General features: G+C 39.4%; 1 protein-coding gene across 1 annotated transcript; it reads right to left on the reverse strand.

Moving 5' to 3' along the window:
- Positions 1-429: 429 nt before the first annotated feature.
- On the reverse strand, positions 430-23,375 carry kcnh4a (potassium voltage-gated channel, subfamily H (eag-related), member 4a). Its single transcript, XM_042505236.1, has 16 exons — positions 23,300-23,375; positions 14,830-15,063; positions 14,435-14,566; positions 14,175-14,308; positions 11,705-11,957; positions 9,844-10,001; positions 7,796-8,003; positions 7,217-7,411; positions 6,928-7,127; positions 5,568-5,817; positions 5,255-5,469; positions 5,044-5,082; positions 3,176-3,543; positions 3,003-3,082; positions 1,566-1,642; positions 430-1,413 (listed from the first exon to the last, which is right to left on the reverse strand). The coding sequence occupies exons 1-16, from the start codon at positions 23,373-23,375 to the stop codon at positions 430-432; spliced, it is 3,603 nt and encodes a 1,200-aa protein (XP_042361170.1).
- Between the last annotated feature and the right edge of the window lie 375 nt (positions 23,376-23,750).

Below are 23,750 nucleotides of genomic sequence, written 5' to 3' on the forward strand. Positions count from 1 at the left end.
TTTATTCTTTAATACTCTAAATATGAGGCTAAAAGAAGAAAAGTTCCTAAACTGTATGAGATTTCTTTAGGGGATTGCATAGAATAAAACATTCAAGACTGGAGCCCCAAAGGCCACGCCACGCTCCGCCCCTGCTATGAGAGAGTGTATGGTGCACATCTTGGTGGATATTACAGCTTTTGCCAAACAACAGTCTCAAGACAGGAAAGCAATCTCAACCAATTTAACAAATAATGCCATTATCCTATAAAAACACGAGTACAATCATTTACAAAATGTTCATATAGTCGTGGCAGAAGAATTTCAGCAATTGTTCGTGCATTTGGGCAAAGAAAACTTTTTGATGGACACTTTACACTAAAAGTCTTAAACGGAACAATTAAGTCATAATTATTATACAATACGATACAGAGGTCATCAGTTTGGTCCCTATATTCGTTCTACGTCCAAGAGAGGAGGTTTAACTTCTACAGTTGGAGTAATGCCGCTCGTATCCTGAGATTCAGTACTGTTTGTCCTCTCTTGATAGAGTGAATCTCTACAGTCTGTGTCTGCTACCTGCTCCAGTAGAGAATATGCACGGCCCTGTGTGTGGTGCACAGGGCTGGATCCTACAAGGTCATTTTGCCTGGGGCCAATGGGAGAGCCCTGTTGGCCCTGGCTGTGTCCTGTGCATGTTGAAGTGTGAATTGCTGGAGGGGTGAGAGAGCTGAAGGTAGTATGATACTGCAGCTGGCCAGCATAAGTGATGGAGGAATGAATTGGCGTCTGGGAGCTGGTCTGGTTATGTGTGGGATCAGACTTGGTTCGAACACTCAGAGGTGGATGGGAGTAGCTGGAATTTACTGGGGAACATAAAGGGTGAGAGTTGCTCATTGTGGGAATAGAAGCGTTGTATGCCACCTGTGGGGCCTGACAAATCACTGGGAAGCCACTATAGGCAGGACTGACACCCAGGAGGGATGGACCTCCTTGGGCACGCGAGTGGATCATGTAGGGGGAGTTTGGGGTTGTTCTGGAGGTTTGGAAGGGGCTACACTGGCTCTGTAACCTATGTGCTGTGGCCCCTTCTCTGTCAGAGCAGCACAGGTGTAAACAGGATGACACAGGGCTTGAAGAGTGCAGCAAGGTGGGACTTCTGCCCTGGGAGGGCATCCCACTGCAGCCCCACACATTTCTGGCAGGGTGGCTAATTGCTTCATGGTGAAGGTGCAGCCCGGTAGCAATTTTTAAAGGTACATGGGGCTGCCAGCTGCTGGAGACAGTTACACTAGGATTGGGGACCATCTGTATGCCACAGGAATATGAGGAGACTGGAGGGGCATGGAGCATGGCCATATGAGACTGTAAGAAATGCATTATATTGTGGAGCTCCTTGGCTAAGTTGGATACTTCTTGGTTCAAGTTGTTCACCTGTAAAAAAAATGAGTATGAATGAGTATTCTGGAAAAAAAGATAAAAGCAATTACAAACTGGAGCACATAGTTTCTTTAAAGGTCAAAAATGAATGCACTGATATACTCTATAGCCAACTGATTCATATTTGGGTCTAGTATAGATGATACCTCTTTGTTTAGTTTGCTGATGTTTTGTCTCACTTCCTCTGTCTCCAGAAGCAGGTTAGCACTCACCTGGAACCGGTCTGAAAATGGATTAAAAAAAAGAGCTATGTAACATAGCTTATCTGAGATAACCCCCTATATGTCCTATATAAGTATGAAATCTAACCTTTAATGAGCAGGATTATAAGTAATGCTTGAGTAGAGGGAATCAAAATGAGTCACAAAGTGTTAAAATCTGATATTTTTCTATGTTTATTCAATCTTGCATAATTTAAAGGTAAAGCTGGGGTACGCAGTTTTATTTTGGCTCTGGGCAAAAATGCCATAACAAACATGGAGCATATTGTAATTCAAGTGGACTGTGGGAGCACTAGACCTCTGCACCTCCTCTTGTCTCTGTTCGCAAGCTTGGAAAATTTAGCCCGTGATGGGAGACTTTGGCCAATCACAGGCCATTTCAGAGAGCAGGCGTTCCTATTGGCTATACTACAAATATTGCAGACTGTCTACATGATTAATAATTGTCTACACAGCAAAGCATAAAAAAGGAAGAAAGACTTATCAAAAAGTCAGTCTAAAAGAGAGTCTGACAATAAACAAAATAAAACCTGTAAAAATTGGCAAAGCATTTCAGATATGCATAGAAAATGTTGCTGATGGTTTAGCCTTCCTCATGTTGTGTAGCTAACATTAGTGAGAGCCTCAAATTAGTGTGTCCTCACTCCCCACACCACCTCATTGGGAGGGCGGACCCCTAGCCAAAGGCCACAACAACCCAAATTCAGACAGTGCAAACCACAGCTGCGGGGAACCTGACAGCCTTGACCCCTCGCCAGATCAGCAAACTTTCTGTTGCTGTCTTTACACAGGTTAGACTTGTGGCTGTTGCCCTGACACTTGGCCCTGTTGCTGTGATACCTGGCTCCGTGGTATTTGCTCTGGCTGAATTTGAGGCACTACAGCTGCCATCAGAATGTCAGTCTCCTAATCTGCTGCCCGCCCTCCTCCCTGGAAAGCAGTCCACATCCGTGGGGAGTGAGGTAGAGAGACGGTGGAGTATCTAGTTAGCTAATTCTTGTCTCTTTGCTTTCTGATGAAGAGAGGGACAGCGAGGGGCTGAGCAAATTAGCTTTGTGCAACTGTACAATTAAAAAGGATTAAATAAATCAATCTATGAGTTACTGTATAAAACACAAGCATATACCTGTGATCAAAGGTGGGAGGGACAGAACAGAGAGGGGAGAAGAAGGAGCTGCAGCAGTTCTGGAGTCTGGAGGTCAGGAGTCTTTTTTTTTTTGGTTTGTGTGTCTCTACTCTGGATTTCTGCCTACCCCAGCTTTAAGCAATCACTCCTGAAAGGTGTTTTTAAATCAAGATTTTTGCTGGCCCAATCCCACATAGTTCACTTTTCATCCATTGCGCAGCTTGCAAAGACTTTACCTGTTACATTAGTCTTTGTCTCACTCTGCTCTACATTAAACTGAAATGAGTGACCATTGTCCTCAATTCCGTCCACGACCCTATCAGAGACACAAATCAGTGTTACATCATTTTAAATAATAGAAAAAATGATTACTGAATTATACTTGGGTAAAGCAGGATGATCAGAATACCTGGGACTGAGGCTCAGTGGACTAACACAAGGCAAGGATGGCATGAGTAGATTGGCAGGCCGATGGTTTAAGCCTTGGTCACTGGTAAGACTGGGCATAGGAGAAGGAGTGAGCTCCTGATTGGAGAATGGCTGAGGGGAGGGGCTGCAGCCTCTACTGCCTTGGACAGGTGACCGACAGAGTTGGAGTGCATTGATGTGGCGGAGCTCCTCTCCTAACAGGCTGCTGAGGCAGGGCTGTCGAACAGGGCTGCCCATTCCATGTAACAGAGGCACTCTCCTGTGCTGAGAGTGTCTAGTGTCTTCACCACGATCAGCGTCATCTGCCTCAACAATATAAAGCAGATTACGGTCCATAGAGCCACGACCCTGATGAGATGGGAGACGGAAAATAAGATGTTTTTTTTATAAGTGGAAATTGATGGAAGCTGCAAGAGTCTTAAATATTTTGTTTCTTTTAACAACACACCCATCATATCAGTGCATAATAAGGGATTAAACATACAGTAGTGGAGCATCCTATTTAATGAAAAAAATCATATTGGAATCCATTTTAATTTCTGGTGTCAAATATGATAAAATAACACATATCTGCATACAGAAAGTGCTGAGTGGATATATAAAAGCAAAGCTGCCTCCTCTGCAACAGATGGAAAAAAAAAATAGAAAACAAACAGCCACAGTCTTGCTACACAAGTAAGTGAACTGTAGAAATTATTTTCATTCCTACTTTTTATCAACATGCAAGCAGACAGACAGGTTACATTTCTGAAAACAATCTTTCAAGGGCAAACAAAACATTGTGTGCACACAAGCTTGAATTAATGAATGAAGCAAAGTCTTCTTAACTTCTTAGTACAAAAGTGTTACGATATGTATTTTAACAGTTTTATACAGTACAGGCTTCTTTTAGGCTCCCCTTGTAAAATCTTTTAGTTAACCTGCATACTTGTAGGGATAGTTAACCCATTAATCAAAATATACATAATTTTATCCTTACCTGTAATGCTATTTATCAATTTAGATTCTTTTTGTGTCGAGTGTGAGGAACTATTTTCTTTTTACCTAACTACACCCACTAACTGTATCACTGCGCAGAAGGGTACATCTACTGCTAACTCACCTAGCTTCACTGAGATAGCTAATGTTACAGCTCATCCGAGGACGACGTCATTAATGTTTACATTTTTCACTATCACAAGTTGAGCCGCTCGTTCATGAGTAGATGCAGGCTTCCTTCTGCATGGTAATACTGTTAGCGGGTGTAATTTGGTAGAAAGGAAATGGTTCCTACAATAAGTTGCTAACAAAAAGCTCTGTGGATTATCTGGAGTTACTGGGCCATTCTGTAAAGACACATTGCTGTTGAGCTTTTCAATAGTATTTTTTGGGAGCTTTGAGCACCACAAGCCAAGTGCCATCTAGTTCCATTATATTGCAGAGAAGGCAGGCATCTCTATGGCTGATATCTTAACACTCAGCAACTCACACCACATCATTCTAAAATTATAAATAGCACTACAGGTAAGAGGAAAAATATGTGTTTTTGATTTTGGGGTGAACTGTCCCTTTTAAGTTTAATCTTGAGTATCTAATTCATCTCACCTGTGTTGTCAACATATAAGCTGTTTCCTTCACTTTTCCTGTCTTTTAATTAGCAGCATCATAATCTATAAGCATCTTTATCTCAGCTATAAATTCAAGCAGTTAATGTGACATTTCCCCCAGTTACTGTGACAGTTTTAAAAATTTTCAGTAAAGCAGACTGATGCCTCATGATGTAAACACAGATTGTGCAGTAATAGGCCGCCAGACATATCAAGCAAATGAAGTAATGAGGCAGTAATTACCTTAGTGAGGCACACATACCTGAGACAGCCTGGAGGACGATGGAAACTTGGTTACTCCCTGGAGATATTAAAGTGAAAATTAACAAGGCTTTACATACACATTCTCTGTTTGATGACAAAGCATGGATATGCTGCTGTTAGTGAGCAGGAGTAAAGGAATAAAACACTGGTACATTTCTGTCTGTCTCTGCGGTGTTTTGGCTCTTTAAATGTGTTAAAAAATGTCTTACATCAGAGTCATTGCCCTCCCTCAGATTGTAAGTGAGGTTGTGGTGGATGTCGGAGCTGAACCGGCTGCCGTACTCTGGGTACAGCCCAAGGACTTCCCTCAAGGCCCTAACACTGATGTACTGCAAGTCACAGTAGGTCAGCGCCTTCACGTCTGCATTGGTCTTGATCACTTGGTCATTTTCTGGGAGATCAGCCCCAATGAGGTCACCTTTGCCTGTAGATGAAAACAGAGGGGCTACAACAAGGAGCAACACATCTCAAAGGTGCAGAATGAGTAAGAGAGGACATGTTTCACATTTGGTGCACACTGACCCAGGATGGCCAGGACCATGCCATCTTTCAGAACCTCCAGGGAGCCAGAGCAGACAAAATAATTGGCTTGAAGGGCATCTCCATGGCGTATAAGGTATTCTCCAGGTGCACAGAAAGAAGTCTTGATGTGCAGGGAGAGGGAGCGCAGACACCCTCTGCTGGCTCGCTCAAATACAGGCAGCTGCAGGATATCTTTGTTCAGGTGCATGGCGATGTCAGCTCGCAGTTCATCTGGGAAGTCATGCAGCAGCTAAGAAAGAGGACAAAAAAACAAACAAAAAAAACCCCACTAAATGCTAAAACTCAGTTAATGGTTTTACACAAAACTGTTGAACAGAAATCTTACATAAAAAATATACTCCAAACAACCCAAAAATGTTTTTAAAAAAACCCAACAGATTCATACTGCATACTGGTTTCAGGTTATAGTTTTGTCACAGTGCGATCGATGCAAATTTTTCCCCAAAACACATTAACTGAAGTTAATTCAACTTTACAGAAGTAACGTTAATTTTCATAGGCCATCAGTTTTTAAGACCAATGTTATAAGATTTTTAATCGTATTGACATTTTAAAGCCTAAAATTGAAACTTTCTAAAGATTCACAGAAACCTTGTAGGGGGAAGAACAAGAGCTACTGTGAAAGACACATGACTACATCAGGTGCCCATAAACAAAACTACAGTGGATACTGATGTTGCACTATTTAAAACTTAATTCTCTCCATTTCTTGTAAAAAATCAGCTCAAAAAAGCTGCCCATAAATAAGACTTCTACTTGAAATTAGACATATTTACCTCAAGGTACTAAGAGAGAAAAGATTAAAAAGTATAGATTGTGTTAATAAAGGTTGATGCACGATGTGACGTGCCAAGCTGTGTGGTAAAAACAGACAGGAGGTGTTAAAGCCATATTCTCAGAAACCAGTGGCTGTGTCTGTTACCTTCAACAGTGAATTAATTATCAACAGATGGTGGCAGTGAGGGTGTTAATGAATATTCTCTCTGTTTCAACTCCTACTCTTGTAATTACAGTGAACTTCTCCTAGATCAGTTCTGGCATTGTTACAGAAGTTCTATTTGCAACAAAGTGCCGTCTACTTAAGGAAATGGAATAAGACACCAGAGACTTCGAGGTGACCCACATTTTAAGGATGACGTTACTGAATCTGGAATCCAGCACCCACACAAAATGTATTATTTCTTCATGAAAAATACATTTCTGCAGCCCACACATTCAAAATTTCACATAGTGTACAGCAACTTATTAAAAAGAGATTCACTTTTACAGGAGAAACATCTTGATAAGGATTAAGTGCTTAAAAAATGACAAATGGTTGCTAATATGAGTCTTCACCCACCTCATTGGCGTTAATGCCATTGTTGACAGACCATGTGGCCTGAAAGTACTCCAGCATCCTCTGCTTCAGCAGCTGAGGCAGCCGATGCACACGAATAAAGTCTTTGAGATCCTTCATGCGGGTGTGGTAAAGAGAACGCCGTGAGTACATGCGCTGGATGATGGCTGTTACATTGCCGAAGACCACAGCATGCATCAGGGCTGGAGGTGGGAGAGGGATGTAATATTAAGATATTCCCACAGCACTTATTTAAATTCTGAAAATTGTCTGTGATCACCAGTAAACTCACCACCCATGAGCATAATGCAGATGGAGAAGATTTTCTCGGCGTCTGTGTTGGCGCACACGTTGCCAAAACCGACACTGGTGAGGCTACTGAGAGTGAAATAAAGAGAGGCGATGTAGGCGCTAGGGATAGAGGGGCCACCTGTAGTGCGGTTGATATACGGTGTCTCCAGGCGCTTTCCCAACTCCTGAAGCCAGCCTGGTGGATGAGGTCAGGATAAGGTTGTATAAGATGTAACCAATAGAAGAAAATTAGCGTTTTCATGTCTCCTCCAATGAATAGGCCTTTGTCCTTAGGTCGATTATATGATGGGTGATATAATGTAGAATGATATAATGCATTACTGGTGACATAATGGGATTATTCTGTGAACTACACTTCCTCTGGCCTGAGAGGAGGCAGGCTTGAGGTTATAATGATGCTGAGGCATTCAGGCATGACTAGAGATGTGCAGTGCTGGCCCTTTGGGGTTTCCAATAGAGATACTAAAAATGTCTCAGCAAAACTTAATGAGTGAGGAAAAACATTATAGTCTTGATTCAGTGGTGTTGGAGCTGTCACACACACACACAGTGTGCTCACCTATGTCCCAGGTAACGGGGTCAATGCTTTCTATCTCCTGGCGTCCGATGACGTACCAGACACAAGCCATCCAGTGAGCCAGCAGAGCAAACACAGACATGAGCAGGGTCAGGACCACGGCGCTGTACTGGGAGTAGCGATCCAGTTTCTGCAACAGGCGCAGCAAACGCAGCAGACGTACAGTCTTCAACAAGTGCACCAGTGAGGTCTGGGCGAAGAGAGGAAAACCAGAGAGTACAAGATGGATCATTTTGTATCACTTTTGCTGTGTTTTCTATCACTTCTTTAAGAGTATGTAGTTTTATTCCCCTCTTGTTCTATTAAACAGATTTGTTGGTATAACCTGTGACCCATCCTCTTTTCTTTTCTAACCTTGATTCAGAGTCTTTTATTAGTCTCTACTGAATAAGAACTTTTGTGCCACACTTGAAAAAATACCTTGAGGTGTTCTTGAGGTATCACCTTCATAACAACGAGACCAACCCAAGGTTATAGTGACCTTGAACTTTGACCACCAAAATCTAACCACTTCATTGTTGAGTTCAAGTGAATGTTTGTGCAAACTGTGAAGAAATTCTCTCAAAGTATTTCTCAATATCGTGTGTACGAGAATGGGACAGGATAGTGGACAACCAGAAAATATGATGCTTTCAAGCCATGGCTGTTGCCGGCGCAGAGGCATAACAAAACCATGACCATAGTTGGAGGGAAGGAGAAACGAAGCATGTTAATTTGTATAGGATCTTTACACAAGGACAGCATGAAAAGACATACATAAAAGGGTTTGAAAAAGCGTCAGACAATATAAAGACTTACAATAAGACAAATCAAACAGTAAAAAATGATTAGCGCAGCAACAGTACTGTGAGAATGATACAAGCTTGCCAACATGCACATAACAGCTATGAAGGTTAGAGGTAGGAAAGAGTATGAGCCCTAACAGAGACTGTACGAGCAGGCAGTCATGGAACAAACAGCAGCGGACTCTCAACATCCTCTCCTCTCTGAATATGAACCTCTCCCATTAGACAGAAGATTGCGTGCCAAAGTGCAAATCAAAGTGCTTGAAGCTATCGTTTTTAAAGGCTCCATCAAGCTGCTGAACCTAAATGCTAAATCTCAGTGTAATAGAGTAATGTTTCTCTCCATCTCTAATAGGGCTGACCCAAATGCTTTGCAGCTTAAACTGTTACCATGGTAATCAACTTCTAATTCAGTATTTGAATGCTTCATTTTTGTTAAGTTTCTTCACCAGTGTACTAGTGGAGGAAACTGAAAGGAGGGGGTCAGTGACCTCGGCAGTGTCACTGAACCCAACTTCAATTTTAAATCGGTTGTCTGATGAGGAAAATGAACAGGTGAGACGAATTGCAGAGGTTATGTGTAACTGGCAGCTGAATCAAAGTGCTTGCTTTTTATTGAGTGATGTGACCCTACCCAAGTTGTTCAAAGTTATCAATATCTTACATAAACATTGCATGCAGTAGTTCACTTTATATTCGCTCTTTCCATCACTCTTCCTCACACACGCAGCAATGCTAAGTCCTGCTGAAGTCAAGTTGCGTTTGGCTGGTTGATTAGCGTATATGAATATCACTTACTGATTACTATATCTCCTCACCCCCTGAGTCCCGTTGAAGGCTTGAATATATTTCAGGTAATTATCACTGAAGCTTCAAAGCCCCAACAACGGATTTTGAGGCAGCCCTCATCTCTAAGTAAAAGTTTAACTTAACAAAATGCCGAAGTTTAAAGCCCTAATAGAGGGACGTCTTTGTGTGTCATCTGAGGCCTGTGGCAGAGTAAGACTGATCCATGACAAGCACTTGTGTTTATCTGGAGGGTAAAACTGAAGCGAGCAGACAAACGAGAATGCTCAGTGAAGTGGTTGAATGTAGAGAGATAATCATCTCCAGTCCAGCGCTCAGGGAGAACAATACTAAATCATTAGTGACTGGTCTAAAAGTTAGTGCACTTAAAAGAGACAGGAAAGTATAAAATCCTCAGGCACACCATGCTTTGAGATATGCGATAAAACTTCATCTTACCACTGTGATGTTGAAAGCATAGAGGAGGTCAAAAGGCAACGCTGCTATCAGATCCACAAAGAACCAAGTGGTGCAGTAATGGAGGTAGATGGAGCGGGCGTCATACACGACTTGGCCTGACTGACTGACATAGGTGGTACGGAAATTCAGGATAATATCTGAAAAGGAGAGAAGTACAGTCAATGAGTCACAGAACAGAAACAAAACACACACACACACACACACACACAAACAAATCTTCCATTGGCCTAAGACAGGCAGTTTGTGAGTTTACTTAGACTATAGCTCAGGCACATATAAAACAATTAAGTATTACATTAAATTAACAAGTCATTTGTAGCTCACTGGGGAAAATAATAAACTGTAATACACCTAACATAATTTTATCTGGTTCTACAGCTACAGTTGGACATTTTTATGAAAATAACTTTGTGTCACATTTTCTGAAACTGTCACTATATTCAGAGAAGGACACGAGACAGCTAACTGTGAAAAAAATAATGTCATTACTCTTCTGAACCAAACAAACAAAAAAACAACCAACAGCTGTCAATCATGTTAACCTCAGAGGTTTCTAGAAACACATCTTGGTGTAGCATTTAGCTGTAACATGAGAAAGTTTGTAACCTATGCCACTATGTTGGATACAGTTGACTGAAGTACCAACCAAGTACCAGCTTTTTTCAATTCACAGTTAAACAGTGCACTTAACTATGTTTTTAAAAACACACCTGCAATGCAGTAATAGAATCTTTATTCATATTTGATCACCAATGCAGTTCATAGAGCAATAGACATGATTGACAGATGAGTCAAAGACTCCTCAGCTCTGGTTGTTTTTGTTCATATTTAGTAAGAAAATTAGAAATGCTGTGAGGCAATAGAGTAGGCAGAAGACTATATGATTTTTCCATAGATTATTTGACTTATTTAGTGCTGTGTGAATATTGTGAGAGAGAGGTTCAGCTAATATGACAAAAGTTATTTCTTATAAAACAACTGTTTCTTAAAAAATAGCTACAGTAACTATAATGGATATTTGAAAACTGAAACATTATGTATATATATATATACACACACACACATATATGAAATGGATATTGAAAGCAGAATAAGTAGCTGGAAGAGGTGAGTTAAATGAAAAAAGCAAGTGTTTATTTGAAAAAACAAAAAACTCATCAGTATTATTTCTTAGCAAAAACATGGCCCAATTAATGCTATAAACCCCTGACATCCCTGTACATAGCTTCTGAAAAGACAAGCTCTTCTCATGTTTATTACAAAACAACTGAAAAGTGAGTGTTCATGAATGTACATGAAGCTGGTTCAAGGACAAGCATCTATAGCACTACTCCACAACATCTTCACCCCAAATGATTTACTTTCAGAGAAAGATAATATATAGCAATAGCACATACCAGGCACGCTAATTTTGACCTGACAGAAAATCACAGAGCCTCGTGACAGATGTGCTATCACACTTCGTTTGAAGGAAAAGTGGGGCGAAGTGAGAGAAACCTAATTATGATTCGTAACCTGGGGCAACAGAGACACCCTGAGTGGGTGAGGAAAGGTAGGAGTTGTAGCTGTGTTTTAGCTATTGCCAGGGAAACAGCTGCACTGAGAAGTTTAGTTGATTGTATTTTAAACTGCACACTGCTGTCTATTCATAACTCTACTCAAGATGCTTCAACAGGAAGGTCAGCGGGTGTGCAGCATGCAGTCATATAGTGGTACAAGCTACCAATTATTTTACAGAAAGAAGAGTACACCCGCCTACCATCCGGAGGCTTTACTGACATGAATGCAAACATATACAGTGATAGCAAAAATACTTTATTCAAATGTAAACATATCATACCGAGTATAAACAGCATCTCCACTGCGATGTCACTGCCCATAGTACTGCGGCTGACAAGTGAGTGATAGTCACTGCCCTCCTCATGACTGACAAAGCAGATGTCATAAGGCACAGCCACAGCAACATAGAAGGTAGCCAATAGAATGAGCCAGTCCCACAGTGCCTTAGAGATGCTGTAGTGTAGCAGGATGAATCTTGACTTCTTAACAGCTGCCACCTTGTACTCCGGTAGAGAGGGTTTCTGAAACACACTCTGAAAGACAAAGGTACATATAAATCACATGAAATTGCGGAAGAAAATATCTGCACACCTGAATGCTTGACAGGTGCGTCGGAGGAGGGAGCAACACAGAAACAAAGAGAGAAACTCCTGCAAGCTGTCCCGGTTACTGCTGACATATTTATTGAGTGAAAAAGTCGACGTTTCGGACTAATGGACCCTGCTAGAACACAACTTTTTCAGTGTGTGTGGGAGTGGGATATTGTGCAGGAGTTTCTCTCTTTGTTTTTTACATATGAATCACATGAGAATCCTTAAAAAAACTGTATAAAATTTAAAAATGTGAGATTTTAATCTGCAGAGCTCTTAAGGACATCCCAGTGCTGATGGTGCAGCACCGCCATTAATCAGTTCAGCATGAAACATCGAGGATATTGAGTGCACCTGCCTATCATCATCACTACAACAGCTTGACTTAATTTTGAATAACCTTGAATAAACAATTTATGCTGATGAGACAGCAGTAGTTTAAAGCTTCTGTATGTGACAATCAAAGCATTACTGTAGCAGCCAATAGATATATGTTTAGTAAAGATATTTAGTAAAGATATATATGGAGTAATGGCGTCCTGAGCAGAGAATGAGGTAACCCAACCACTGCAATCCAAGCTTCTCTGTTCCACGGCTTCATCGCAGAGGCATGGTGCTGTTTCCATATTCCATACATTAAGTACCTGCAGTGAATTATAACTGAGTACGCACAGAAAAATGCCCCATAAGAATAGGGTCTGGAATGGATACACAAGCAAAAATGCTAGCAGGGATTCGGTTTGGCCTAACTTTCTGAACAGCACAGACTAAAGAGATAAGCTATATATATGAGAGTTCAACATTACACTTTTTACACTGTGCATTCATATCATTTATTTTGTCCAAATACTTGCAAACATCACTCCTATGCTGAGTCGCCATTCTGTCTGTAACATTAGATTGCGTGATGTCAGACAAAAACATGAAAAACATTATCTGTGGCTGCACAAATCTATCAAGGTTGTCAATAAATCAAAGCAAAACACAGGAAAAAAGTATTTCAAAAAGTGGGATTTTTTTCACTTTTGGGACTTCAACACTAAAATATATACCGGAATAAATATATCTAAATTTACTGTAGATTAACTGATTCAGCTGGGAGGACATTAAGGTCTGTTGTCATAAATTTAATGTATCTCACGGATTTTACTTACCAACTACTTTATGATGCAGGTGTCTGCCCGTATTGTATAATGCTTCAGAGATATGGGATTCAAAGAATGTGAAGTAGCAGACTCTAGAGAGCAGAGCTGCTTGCTGTTGTGTGTTTATAAGTTTGCAGCTACTTTGTTATTCAGGGTAATATGGGTTGGATTCTTGGATCAATAAGGTGAATATGTAAAATGAAACGACTGTGGAATTATTTGTTTAATGTGTCAGAAAACAGGGTCAATAAGAGGGTTTTTCTTTGGAGTTAATTGCATAATTCTCTATGGACTACAGGCCCTCAGGCTGTTTTTGAGGAAGCTGATGTACAATATATATGTCTAGGAATTATTTATCATGCAGTGTTAACACAGCAAGAAGACAGTTTTTAGCTATATTTGAAGACCAAATGTTAAAAGAGATCTTGTTACAACCAAAATTATAAACATATATTCAAATCAAGTTACACACAGCTACACATTTTGTTACACAGCTGGTAAGAGAAGTCTTTCCTCTGGCCCTTGAAACTAGCAGATTTAAAAACATCCAGGAGTAAAACAGGTTGTGTGAATTACACAAACGAGAAGAGGCTGGATCACATTTTCTTCTGCATTGTTGTTATTATGGTAATTTAAGAATAGCTCCTGATATTTATGTTAAAAACCCTAAAATGTTCTGGTACCCTAATGATGATGACAATTTGTTGGGTATTTAATCTTAATGTTTATAAGTTGGCAACATTTGTCTTTAAAGCTTGTAAAATATCAGGATAGTGTATTATTTTAGTGTTATTATTAATTTATGTCTGTTTCTGGTGTCTATTTTGTTTTTAATTTTTTGTCTGTCATGTTTTTGAAAGACATCAAGTCAATTTGCTCAAGTTTCAAAGGTTTAAAGACAGCAAATGCTTTGATTCTAAGGAAAAATAGCCAAACATTGCTCAGCAATGTCATAAACTAATAAGACTCATTCTGTATGTATATATTGTGGGTTTAATGAGGGTTTTGCACTCACATTAGTTAGTTTCCTTTTCCCCCTCTTGCTGAAAAGGTTGGTCAGGTGGTGCAGAATAGTCCTCCCTCGTTTTCGAGCTTGGGAAAAGTGCGATCGATTGCTTTTCCTGCTCTGGTGAGCAGCCTCTGACACACCTGTGAGCAAAATCACCACACTCACTGAATTAATACAAGTGCCATATTCCATTTAACTTTAAATTGTATAAATAAATATGGCAGCATAACATTTTCAAGATGAATTAGTCTAAAGCCAGGCCTCACCGCCTCCTTGGCTGTAGTGATGACTTTTCCCGTATGATTCACTGATGTCTTTGAAGGACAAGAGGAACAGCACCACCTCACCTTTCTCATTTTTAATTGGCACAATATCCAGGAGGCACCAAAATTGATTTCCTAAGGATATTAAAAAAATTATTACACTGAGATTATTACTGTAGTTCTCCCATAAAATGGTGATTGGATTTCTATTAATGCTGGAATAACAACGTTTTTTCCCCTTCATCACCTCACTGTCCCCACAATTAAAAAAGGTTTAAATACAACATATAATCATCACTTCTTACATGTAGAAATACTTTTTTGGTTAGGTTTAAATACAATATTAAAAAGTGTGTGTTTCAGAGTGCATGACCAACTCAACTTTGGGGTATCCTCACCATTTTTCCGATAGAAGCAGACTTCTCCCTGGTACTCCTGCTGGCCCTCCAGAGCTTTGTCAACCTGCTGGATTACACTTTCGTTGGTCTCACCTCCATGGAGGAAGCTGCAGGTGCAAGTTTTCTGCATCACCTCAGTCCGAACAAAGCCGGTCAGCTCACAAAACCCATCAGAGCAGTACACAATGGGGTAGCCATGACGACCCTGAGCATTTCCCAGCAGGAAGTTACTGTCTGCAATAGAAATAAAGGTAGGAGGTAAAGCTTCTGCGTGACCCTGAGGATGAAAAAAAGACTGATTGAACAACAGGCAATATTTTGTGCTTTTCCATCTGCACAGCTTGAGATAGCTACAGCTCTGAAAGAAAGCTCTGAAACATTCAGACAAGGCGACCAGGTTGTCTTCTCTTTCCACAATTCCTCCACAGATTTCACTCCAGATTTGTTTTGTTTGTTGATGCACCAACAGAAAACAACTTTTTTTTCCTTTTTCTGAGTCACTCCATCTGCCTTCAGCTCCGAGCCCTGAAATCATCGAATGTACATCAGAGAGGGCTTTGAAATAAGCTGGTGGTGTGTATGAAGTCTAAGGATACATGTGGGGGTCCAGCTGGCTCCATAGGGGACCCGTGTCTCAGTGAGGCTTTGGCCCTTAATTAGCATGCAGGGCATGTTTTCATCTCTCCACCAGTTGTGCAGTGGATGTTAGTATTTACACAACTACACACACACACACACATGCACACAGTTTCTTAACATAAAATATTCATCCATTCATCCCTTTCCGGCTGATTGCGCGGGTCTTGTTGCGGTGGCAGTAGGCTAAACAAGGTCCAGCCATCCCTCTCCGCAGCAATGTTCTCCAGCCTCTGGACTAAGGCAGGAATACTCCACTTGTTTACTTAGGAGCTACATTGGAAAATGGAATGCCAGTCACAGCAGCCCCATACGTGTGTAGGATTTTAGGACGTTTCTAGGATTTTATGTTGTTCCTAGGACTTAATGACGTTTCTAGGATTTGAGGAAAATTATTTTTGTTTGTTGTTTAAAACATTTTAGAAATTTTCTCAGATTTTAGGATGTTTCTAGGATTTTAGGTGATTTTTAGGATTTTAGAAAGTTTCTAGGATTCTGGACATTTCTAAGGTTTTAAGACATCGGGGGCTTAGCAAGGACTTCTGCCAGGGAATGCAGGAGATCCTCCACTGGCACTTTTTATAAAATATATATATATATATATAAATAAGCTCTATTTTACTGCTGTTTTATGCACTCTGGCACCTCATGAATACTAAAAGTGCAAAAATTACCTGTGTGTATCACTTTACTATTACTGTGAATTAGATAATGCTATGAAGGCCAACCGGCACCCTATCGGGGGACCAAATCTGCTGGGGTGGTCTCCTTATTATATAATATATTATTTATCATAAGCATAAAGAACAGTTAACAAATATGCAGTACATAAAAGGCTACTGCTGTCTACATAAACTATACATGCAGTGCAACATAAATGATTACACTTCATAAATGATTCAGACTTCACTTGAGCTATTTGACAAATATAACAGAATATGGGCATTAATGTAAGTTAAATAAGCCCACAAGCCTTTTTCTAGGCACAGTGACACAGATTGGACAAACCACATACAGAACTGCAGAACACCATTAACCTGGCTGCCATGAGGAAATGGTTGACTGAGGTACCAACAAAGAACCAAGTGTCTCATTTTACAGCTAAACAGTAAACTAAAATATGTTTCTGGGAACATTTGAGGTGAGAAATAATTAAATAATAAATAATTAAATAATTAAATTAACTGTCGTGTACTTTTTTATAGTGACATTTTAAGAAGCTCTGACACAAAGTAATTTTTATAAAAATGTCCACCTGTAGCTGTAAGACCACCAAAATTATGTGTATTACAATTTACTATTTTCCTGAGTGAGCCACAAATGATTTAGCAGTTTTATAAAACTGAAGTCTTTATTTTTAGTCAGTTTAATTTAATTTGCTTCACTTAATTCATATTTGATCAACGCTGCCTAGCTGACAGTTTTACTGCAGTTCACCAACAGTGACTGACATAATTGAAAGTTACGTCAAGGACTCCTTATCTCTGATTGGTTGTTTTTGTTCATGTGCAGTATGGCCATTAGGAATGCTACAAGACAATAGAGAAGTGAAAGGAATATGACAGATTTTTTTCCACAGATTGTAAATGGACTATACTTGTATAGCGCTTTTCTAGTCTTATTGACCACTCAAAGCATTTTAACACTACATTGTCACATTCACCCATTCACACACACATTCACACACTGGTGGCCGATCTACCATACAAGGTGCCACCTGCTACTCAGTAATCATTCACACACACTCACACTCCGATGACGCAGCATCAGGAGCAATTTGGGGTTCAGTATCTTGCCCAAGGATACTTCGACATGTTGTCCAGAGGAGCTGGGGATCAAACCGCTGACCTTCTGATTCGAGGACGACCCACTCTACCTCTGAGCCACAGCCGCCCCGCCAGTCTTGTGAATACAGAGGCAGTGTCAGCAAATATAAAAAAAGGGATTTTTTAAATTAAAGTTACCAACTGTAGCTTTAAAATGTTCTAAAGTATGTATCTATGTATTAGTATGTGTGGGGAATTAAATAAGCTGAAGATGCTTGTTGCTGTTAAATTTGTTTGCATTAAAAAAGCTATATTTATTTCGAAGATTGATACTTTATTCTGGCAATACTCTTGATAAAAAAAATCATGTAGGCCAAGGAAACATTTTCTTTTTCACACAGCCAAGAAGCATACTATTACTAAAAGTTCAATTTCACATATTATATAACAGCACAAGGTCCTATAAGGCAAGCGAGAGAAAGCGAATACTTCATTGATACTTGAAAATGAAAGTTTAGTTTAAAAAAAGAAAGATATATTGTTGCTAACTGCTGGAGCATTAAGGAGTCATTGCAGGTCAGGAAGCGTAGGTGGTGAAGCAGAAGAAAATGATAATGAAACTGCAACTAGAAAAATGACTGAACGTATTCTGCAAGATGCTGTAAAACGGAGCTGTTCCATACCATGAGTTTCTTCATTTCTTCATGTATCTATTAGGAGGATTTGACAGACTGCCATGTGAACAGAAAATGGGTCAACCATGATGCTATTGTTAATGTAGGCTATTATAAGACTGTTACATACACAAACACAAAAAAATTATTTGCATGCTTTCTGTCCATGGAAACCTGACAAAAGATACCTCCTTTTTGATGAGCTATCATATAAGGAATTTAGAGCTTGAAAGGAACCTGCCTAATATAATCCTTTATTTATGTGATGTAAGAGTAAATAATATAGGGCCATGCACTATAGGGTTTATTGTCAACAAATATAAGCAAAATCTCATTCACTGCTATCTGCTTTCACTCACTTACACATAACCTTAAATAATTGTTCAATATTTAGACAGATGGACTGAGTGTCTACTTTCATTTATATGCTCATTTTCACTGAATGCCAGCTGATTCAATTTCAAACAAACATCTTTGTTTAACTATTTTTTTCAAGCACTAAAATGATAATACTGCACAGTCAACACCTGTACAGCAGCCCATTTTCATGTGAGTGTTGCTTTGTTTTGTCCCTAACACTGAGGAAATAAACACAGGCTGATAATACCACATGCATCTGTTGATTCACCTGATCCTTTTCAGATTATTTTATACTGGAACATAATTACCGAGCAGAGGCAGCACGGAGGGGGGTGTTAACAACTGTTTGTTCCAGAGGAAAAGACATGCAATTAGTGATGTGTGTGGATATTATACCTGATAAGTGTGCAGTTAATCTCACAAGAAACTAAATTAAGATCTTTCCACGCACATGTTGCCATAGCAATTTGTGTAGGAAAGACAGAAAACATATGCCAACGCTGCACTTTGCATCTGCAGGGACACCAGAAACTGATCCCTCTGAAACACAATTGTAGCCAATAAAGAATCTGCATTATTGGCTCCACTCATACTCAACACATTTAACAGTTTGATAGACTCTAATTGTTCAAATGCTTACAAGTGAGGATTTAGTACCAATAAATTACTGCTTAGCTAAAACTAAAGCCTTTTGCACAGATTTTGCTAAATTAACTGATCTTCTACATATAGTAAGCTATATAATGTACTATTTATCATATTATAGCTGTTGCTCTGATTTCCGTATTTTTGTTTTGCCTCCCATCCATGTCACCACTGCAGACACAAAGACTATACAAGCAGATCAAGAGCCCGACCCAGCTCCTCTTTGTCTCAAACTAGGACCAAAATCCAATCAAGTAGTAAAACTAGGGGGTGCTGATCAAATATATATCACATGTTGATGCACCGCCCTTTTTTTGCCTGAAATGTTTTTATTAACATATTTTCACTGCAGTGTTTAATTGTAGACTAATAGCTGAATTTTGCGAACAGGAAAAGAGATCACTCTCAGGGCTAGTGCCAGCCAATCTCGAATATTCTCGAAGATTACAGTAGTAAATTTACAAGAAAAAATCACAAAGTTACTGGCAGAAACTGTATAAAGAATAATAGTTCATAGAGGAAGTACGATGTGTTGGGTGAATTGGTCAAGCACAGACTGGTGTGAGTCACTGATGGCTTATTACTTTTAGACTTAGATGACTCATTATTTTTAGTCTTAAGAATGTATAAAGCTGCCAAATGCACACAGTGTACATAAACTTCAGCAGAAAAGCTGAACAGACCCTTTAGTGTCAACGTCATTTTTGTCATTTTTGCTAGGTCGCCCAAGATATAAATGCAGAATGCAAATATAGCATTGTTGGCTACAGATACTTAGGTACTACTAGCATGTGCCTTTATTATATTTAAATTGATGCTGTGACCTTCCCAAACAAATGATATCTTGCTCAGATCCCTTACCACTATTTGGCAAGTGCTGTCTCTAAAATCAAAGTCTTCCACATCTCTCCTGTCTTTTTTTTCTTTTTCAGCCTGTTTCAATGGCTTCATGTTCACGCCTGAGTGGCCAAAGAAATTGTTTATCTGTGAAACTTACTCAGAGTAAATTCTTGTCAGTAAATGTTTCATGTCTATGCTAGATGGAACACAATGTAAAATAATTTTAAATGTCTTATTCATCTGTACATCTCCAGTTCCACTCAGCATATTCACCTAATGCTTCTCTTCAGTTCAACTGCAGTCACTCAAACGCAGTGATTATCACTGATTATCCATGACAGCACTACAAGGAGGACAAAGATGTAATTGTCAATACACGCAATTAGCAGAAGAGACTGTTGAGGAAGGGTTTAAAAAAAAAAGAAGCTACAACTTTCTATGGCTGCTACTCTACAATTATATCAATTACTATGATACTCCACAGTTTTCGAAGAAAAATTAGATAACATAAATGTTACCCTAAAAAACTGATTTAATTTTGTCTTTAGCTGACTATAATTACCAATATTTGGAGGTGACAACTGATATGAATAATTTAAGTATTTTTTTTCTGCTTTCATAGACGATGAGCAAAACCTCTGATGATGTTTGACTGGCTTTTTGCCTCTGCATTATTCATTTTAATTAATTTCCCTTCCAACATCAGGGCCGTGTGAATACCACCTCTATTCTCCTGAGCCTAGCCTCTAATTACATTCACACTGTGGATATTTGTATTATTCCTCCTGCAAAGAGATAGGAGTTGAAATAGTTTAATCCCCGTGTCCTCATAGAGATGTCATCACACAGAAAAGCTTCCAATTAAAGTGAGACAGATTCAAGGCAGTTCCTCAGACTGAATATTGCTCTGCTCTGAAGACATCTCTTGTCAGTTGGCCCCTTCACCTCCCACTCGGCTCCTTGGTCAATCCGCCCACTTTCAAATCTGATGCAGAGGTACTGTAGCAGCTAAGACTGAGAAAATGTCTGCTCCTTCATGTGTGATTCTATGTATACATGTGCATGTACAGAGAGCGAGGGCGAGACAGCATGAAGACAAGGTGGAAGATCTGTTTGTGTGTGTGTTTGTGTGTGTGATACAGACAGAGATAGTGCCATCACACTGAATTCATGAATCTGATAAGTTGTAAGGACATGGACAGTCTGACCCAAACACATGCTGTCACACTTTTCATCATGTTCTGGAAAAAGCTGACAAGTGCTTGCTGACTTTCTACTCTGCTGATTCTGAGGCATGGTGCACACTAACAGATGTGAACTTAACAAACATAAAACAACAAAGCAGGGGTCAAAATTAATGAACAGTGGGTGAACATCATTACTGTCCAAACCACTATCTAATTGTTAGACTACTCAAACATAGCAATAGCACTGACTGGTATGGTTCATGTGTAGGTCTCTGAGGGAGCACCTAGGTACGTCAGCTAATATATATATTCAGGTACAGTATGTTCTGTGCAAAGCTATGGTGCTGAGTAAAACACTGCATAAAACAAGAAGCATGGAATTTTCAAACAGGGAATAAATATTACTATCTGAGAGGTCCAGAGTTCCAGCGCAAGAGAAGAACCAATTTGCAATTGTGTTTTATTTAAAAGTTGAATTTACTCCTGTGGAGATATTGAAAGCCCTGCCATGTCAAGTTTGATGCACTAAAACAGTAGCCTACACAGCTGCACTGTGCAGCCACAGGCAACTGTTGTTTTAGAGCAGCAAAAAAGAATTGATTCCTGGTAAACACTTGTCCATTAGCAAAAAAATTTCAACAATTCGGCAACATTTTACACAAAAAGATCCACCAGTTTGAGGTTTAACCTGTGCCATGCCAAACAACAATGATTGTAATAATTTTCTATCCATACAGGGTTCACCGTATACAGGTATTCATTTTTTAAATTTTCTTATTAATGCAGTGTATTGGATCGGTACACAAGTTCAAGTATCAGAATCAGAATTGTGAGAAAAATAGTTTCAAACATACCTAGTTCTTGATGCATAATCTTGGTTAAAAAATTAAACAATAATGCTCAAATAAATGGTACAGATAAAAGTAAAAATATATATATTTTTTACATCTTGTAAATATTACTTTGTTTCTTTGGGTCTAAAATTTCTTGCCATTGTAGTGTTTAACTGCAAGTTTACAGATAATTCTGTAAAAACTGTCGTACATTTCAATTAAGTTTTTTGTGTCCTGTAATGACCTATTCTAGTTACATAAAGGTCAAATAAATTTTTTAGAAATGTGCTTGCTTGTAGAATCACAAAGGCACTAAATGACTGATGCTGTGCTGAAAGAGATCTGGTCCTGATTTAGACTGATCTATTTTCAGCCGCAAAAGCCAATTTTCACCAGTTAACACCTCCGTGGCCTCATTGTCATGGACAATCCATTTTGTTGTGCCTCTCCCAGGGTGTCTGCAGATAATTAGATAATTTAGATCAAAATAGATCAGATATTTGTAATAACCAAATTTAAGACAAACTTTTGGACAAATCATCTTTATCTTATTCAAGCAATGCAGGTAAGTATAATATGTGGCCCTGTGCAGAATATAAGGGGTATAAAGTAAAAAGGGAAACATCAGAAATGTAAGCTTTCCCACAGAAGGGCTTGACTGATTTTGACAAAAGAAAAAAAATGGATACATGGCATTAAATCAAATGTTTTTGGCAATTACGACCTTGCAATTCAAATGTAATTATATATATATATATATATATATACACACAAACAAATATCCTAACCCAAAGAGCAAAACACCAAGCAAAAAAAAAAACCACACAGACATCTTAAGACAAATGTATAGTTATAGCATAATTTGTAAAATAAAATAAAATAAAAAGTTAGATAGCTATGTTGCTGTTGAAGTATTTGTTTGAAAAAAAGACTGAAACATGCATGAATCTCAAGAGTGAACATTCCTAATAAGCAGCTCTGTCACTCAACAAGTGGCTCCTCAGTCCCAATTCATCACCCTGGACTGCACCGTCCATCTCCATTTCTACTGTAGTTCTGCTTTACTGTCACAGCTTGCAGTCTTATAATTGGATCTCACTGCTGTTGGACACATTTGTCGACAGCGGTGATTTTCAGCGCCAGTCACTCACAATTCTGAACTGGGTTACAAAAGTGCCAAAGGCTAAACTCCTAAAAGCTTTGAACGAAGAGCAACCTATTTGCACACATCACAATTTTAATTTGATTATGTGTATCTCTGGAGAAAAAGTGTGAAAGACACTGACTGCAGTATTGTGACCATATGATATGCCAAAAGAACCAGCAAAGGCAATGATGTCCATCACCCAAAAGGATGCACTTAATTTGTTGTTCGTCCCACACATTACAGTTAAATTGTAAGCTTGGAATACTACCAGTTGGCATACGCAAGAATTATTCACCGTGACAAGCCGCACAGATAAAAGTCATAAATATCCAAGGACAACAGTGGGGCAGCATGGAAATCTCTTCCCCAAAAATATACTCACGAGTGCCATCAAAGTGGTTTGCGATGGTGTCCAAGAAGGTGTTTTGTGGAGCGAGAAGGCCTTTCATCACAGGCATCTTGTAAAAGATTAGGAAGAGACTGCAGACTCTCAAACAGCACTTTCCAGCAGTTCCTCACCATTCCCCAAAGACAACCTGAAAGAAAACCCAATGCCTCTCCTTGGGCTTGCTTCAAACTCTTCCAGAATGTTTCAATGAGAGTTGTTTCTATTTTACATTGAAACCATTAACTTGCATTATTTCTTCTTCTTTGGAGGAGGAGAGCTCGGAAGCGTTGCAGTTCCCTAAAGCTTCTCTCTCAGTATTGAGTCGGTTGCGCATCCCTCTGCTCTCAGCACAGCTCCAGTATCACTGTGAAACCTCAGCTTCTCTTCAGTCAGTGTAACTCTGCTCACCATGGTTCCTGCTATCTCAGAGTCCCCTGCCTCTCTC

Source organism: Plectropomus leopardus, chromosome 17, assembly GCF_008729295.1.
Source record: "Plectropomus leopardus isolate mb chromosome 17, YSFRI_Pleo_2.0, whole genome shotgun sequence".
NCBI classification, from domain to species: Eukaryota; Metazoa; Chordata; class Actinopteri; order Perciformes; family Serranidae; genus Plectropomus; species Plectropomus leopardus.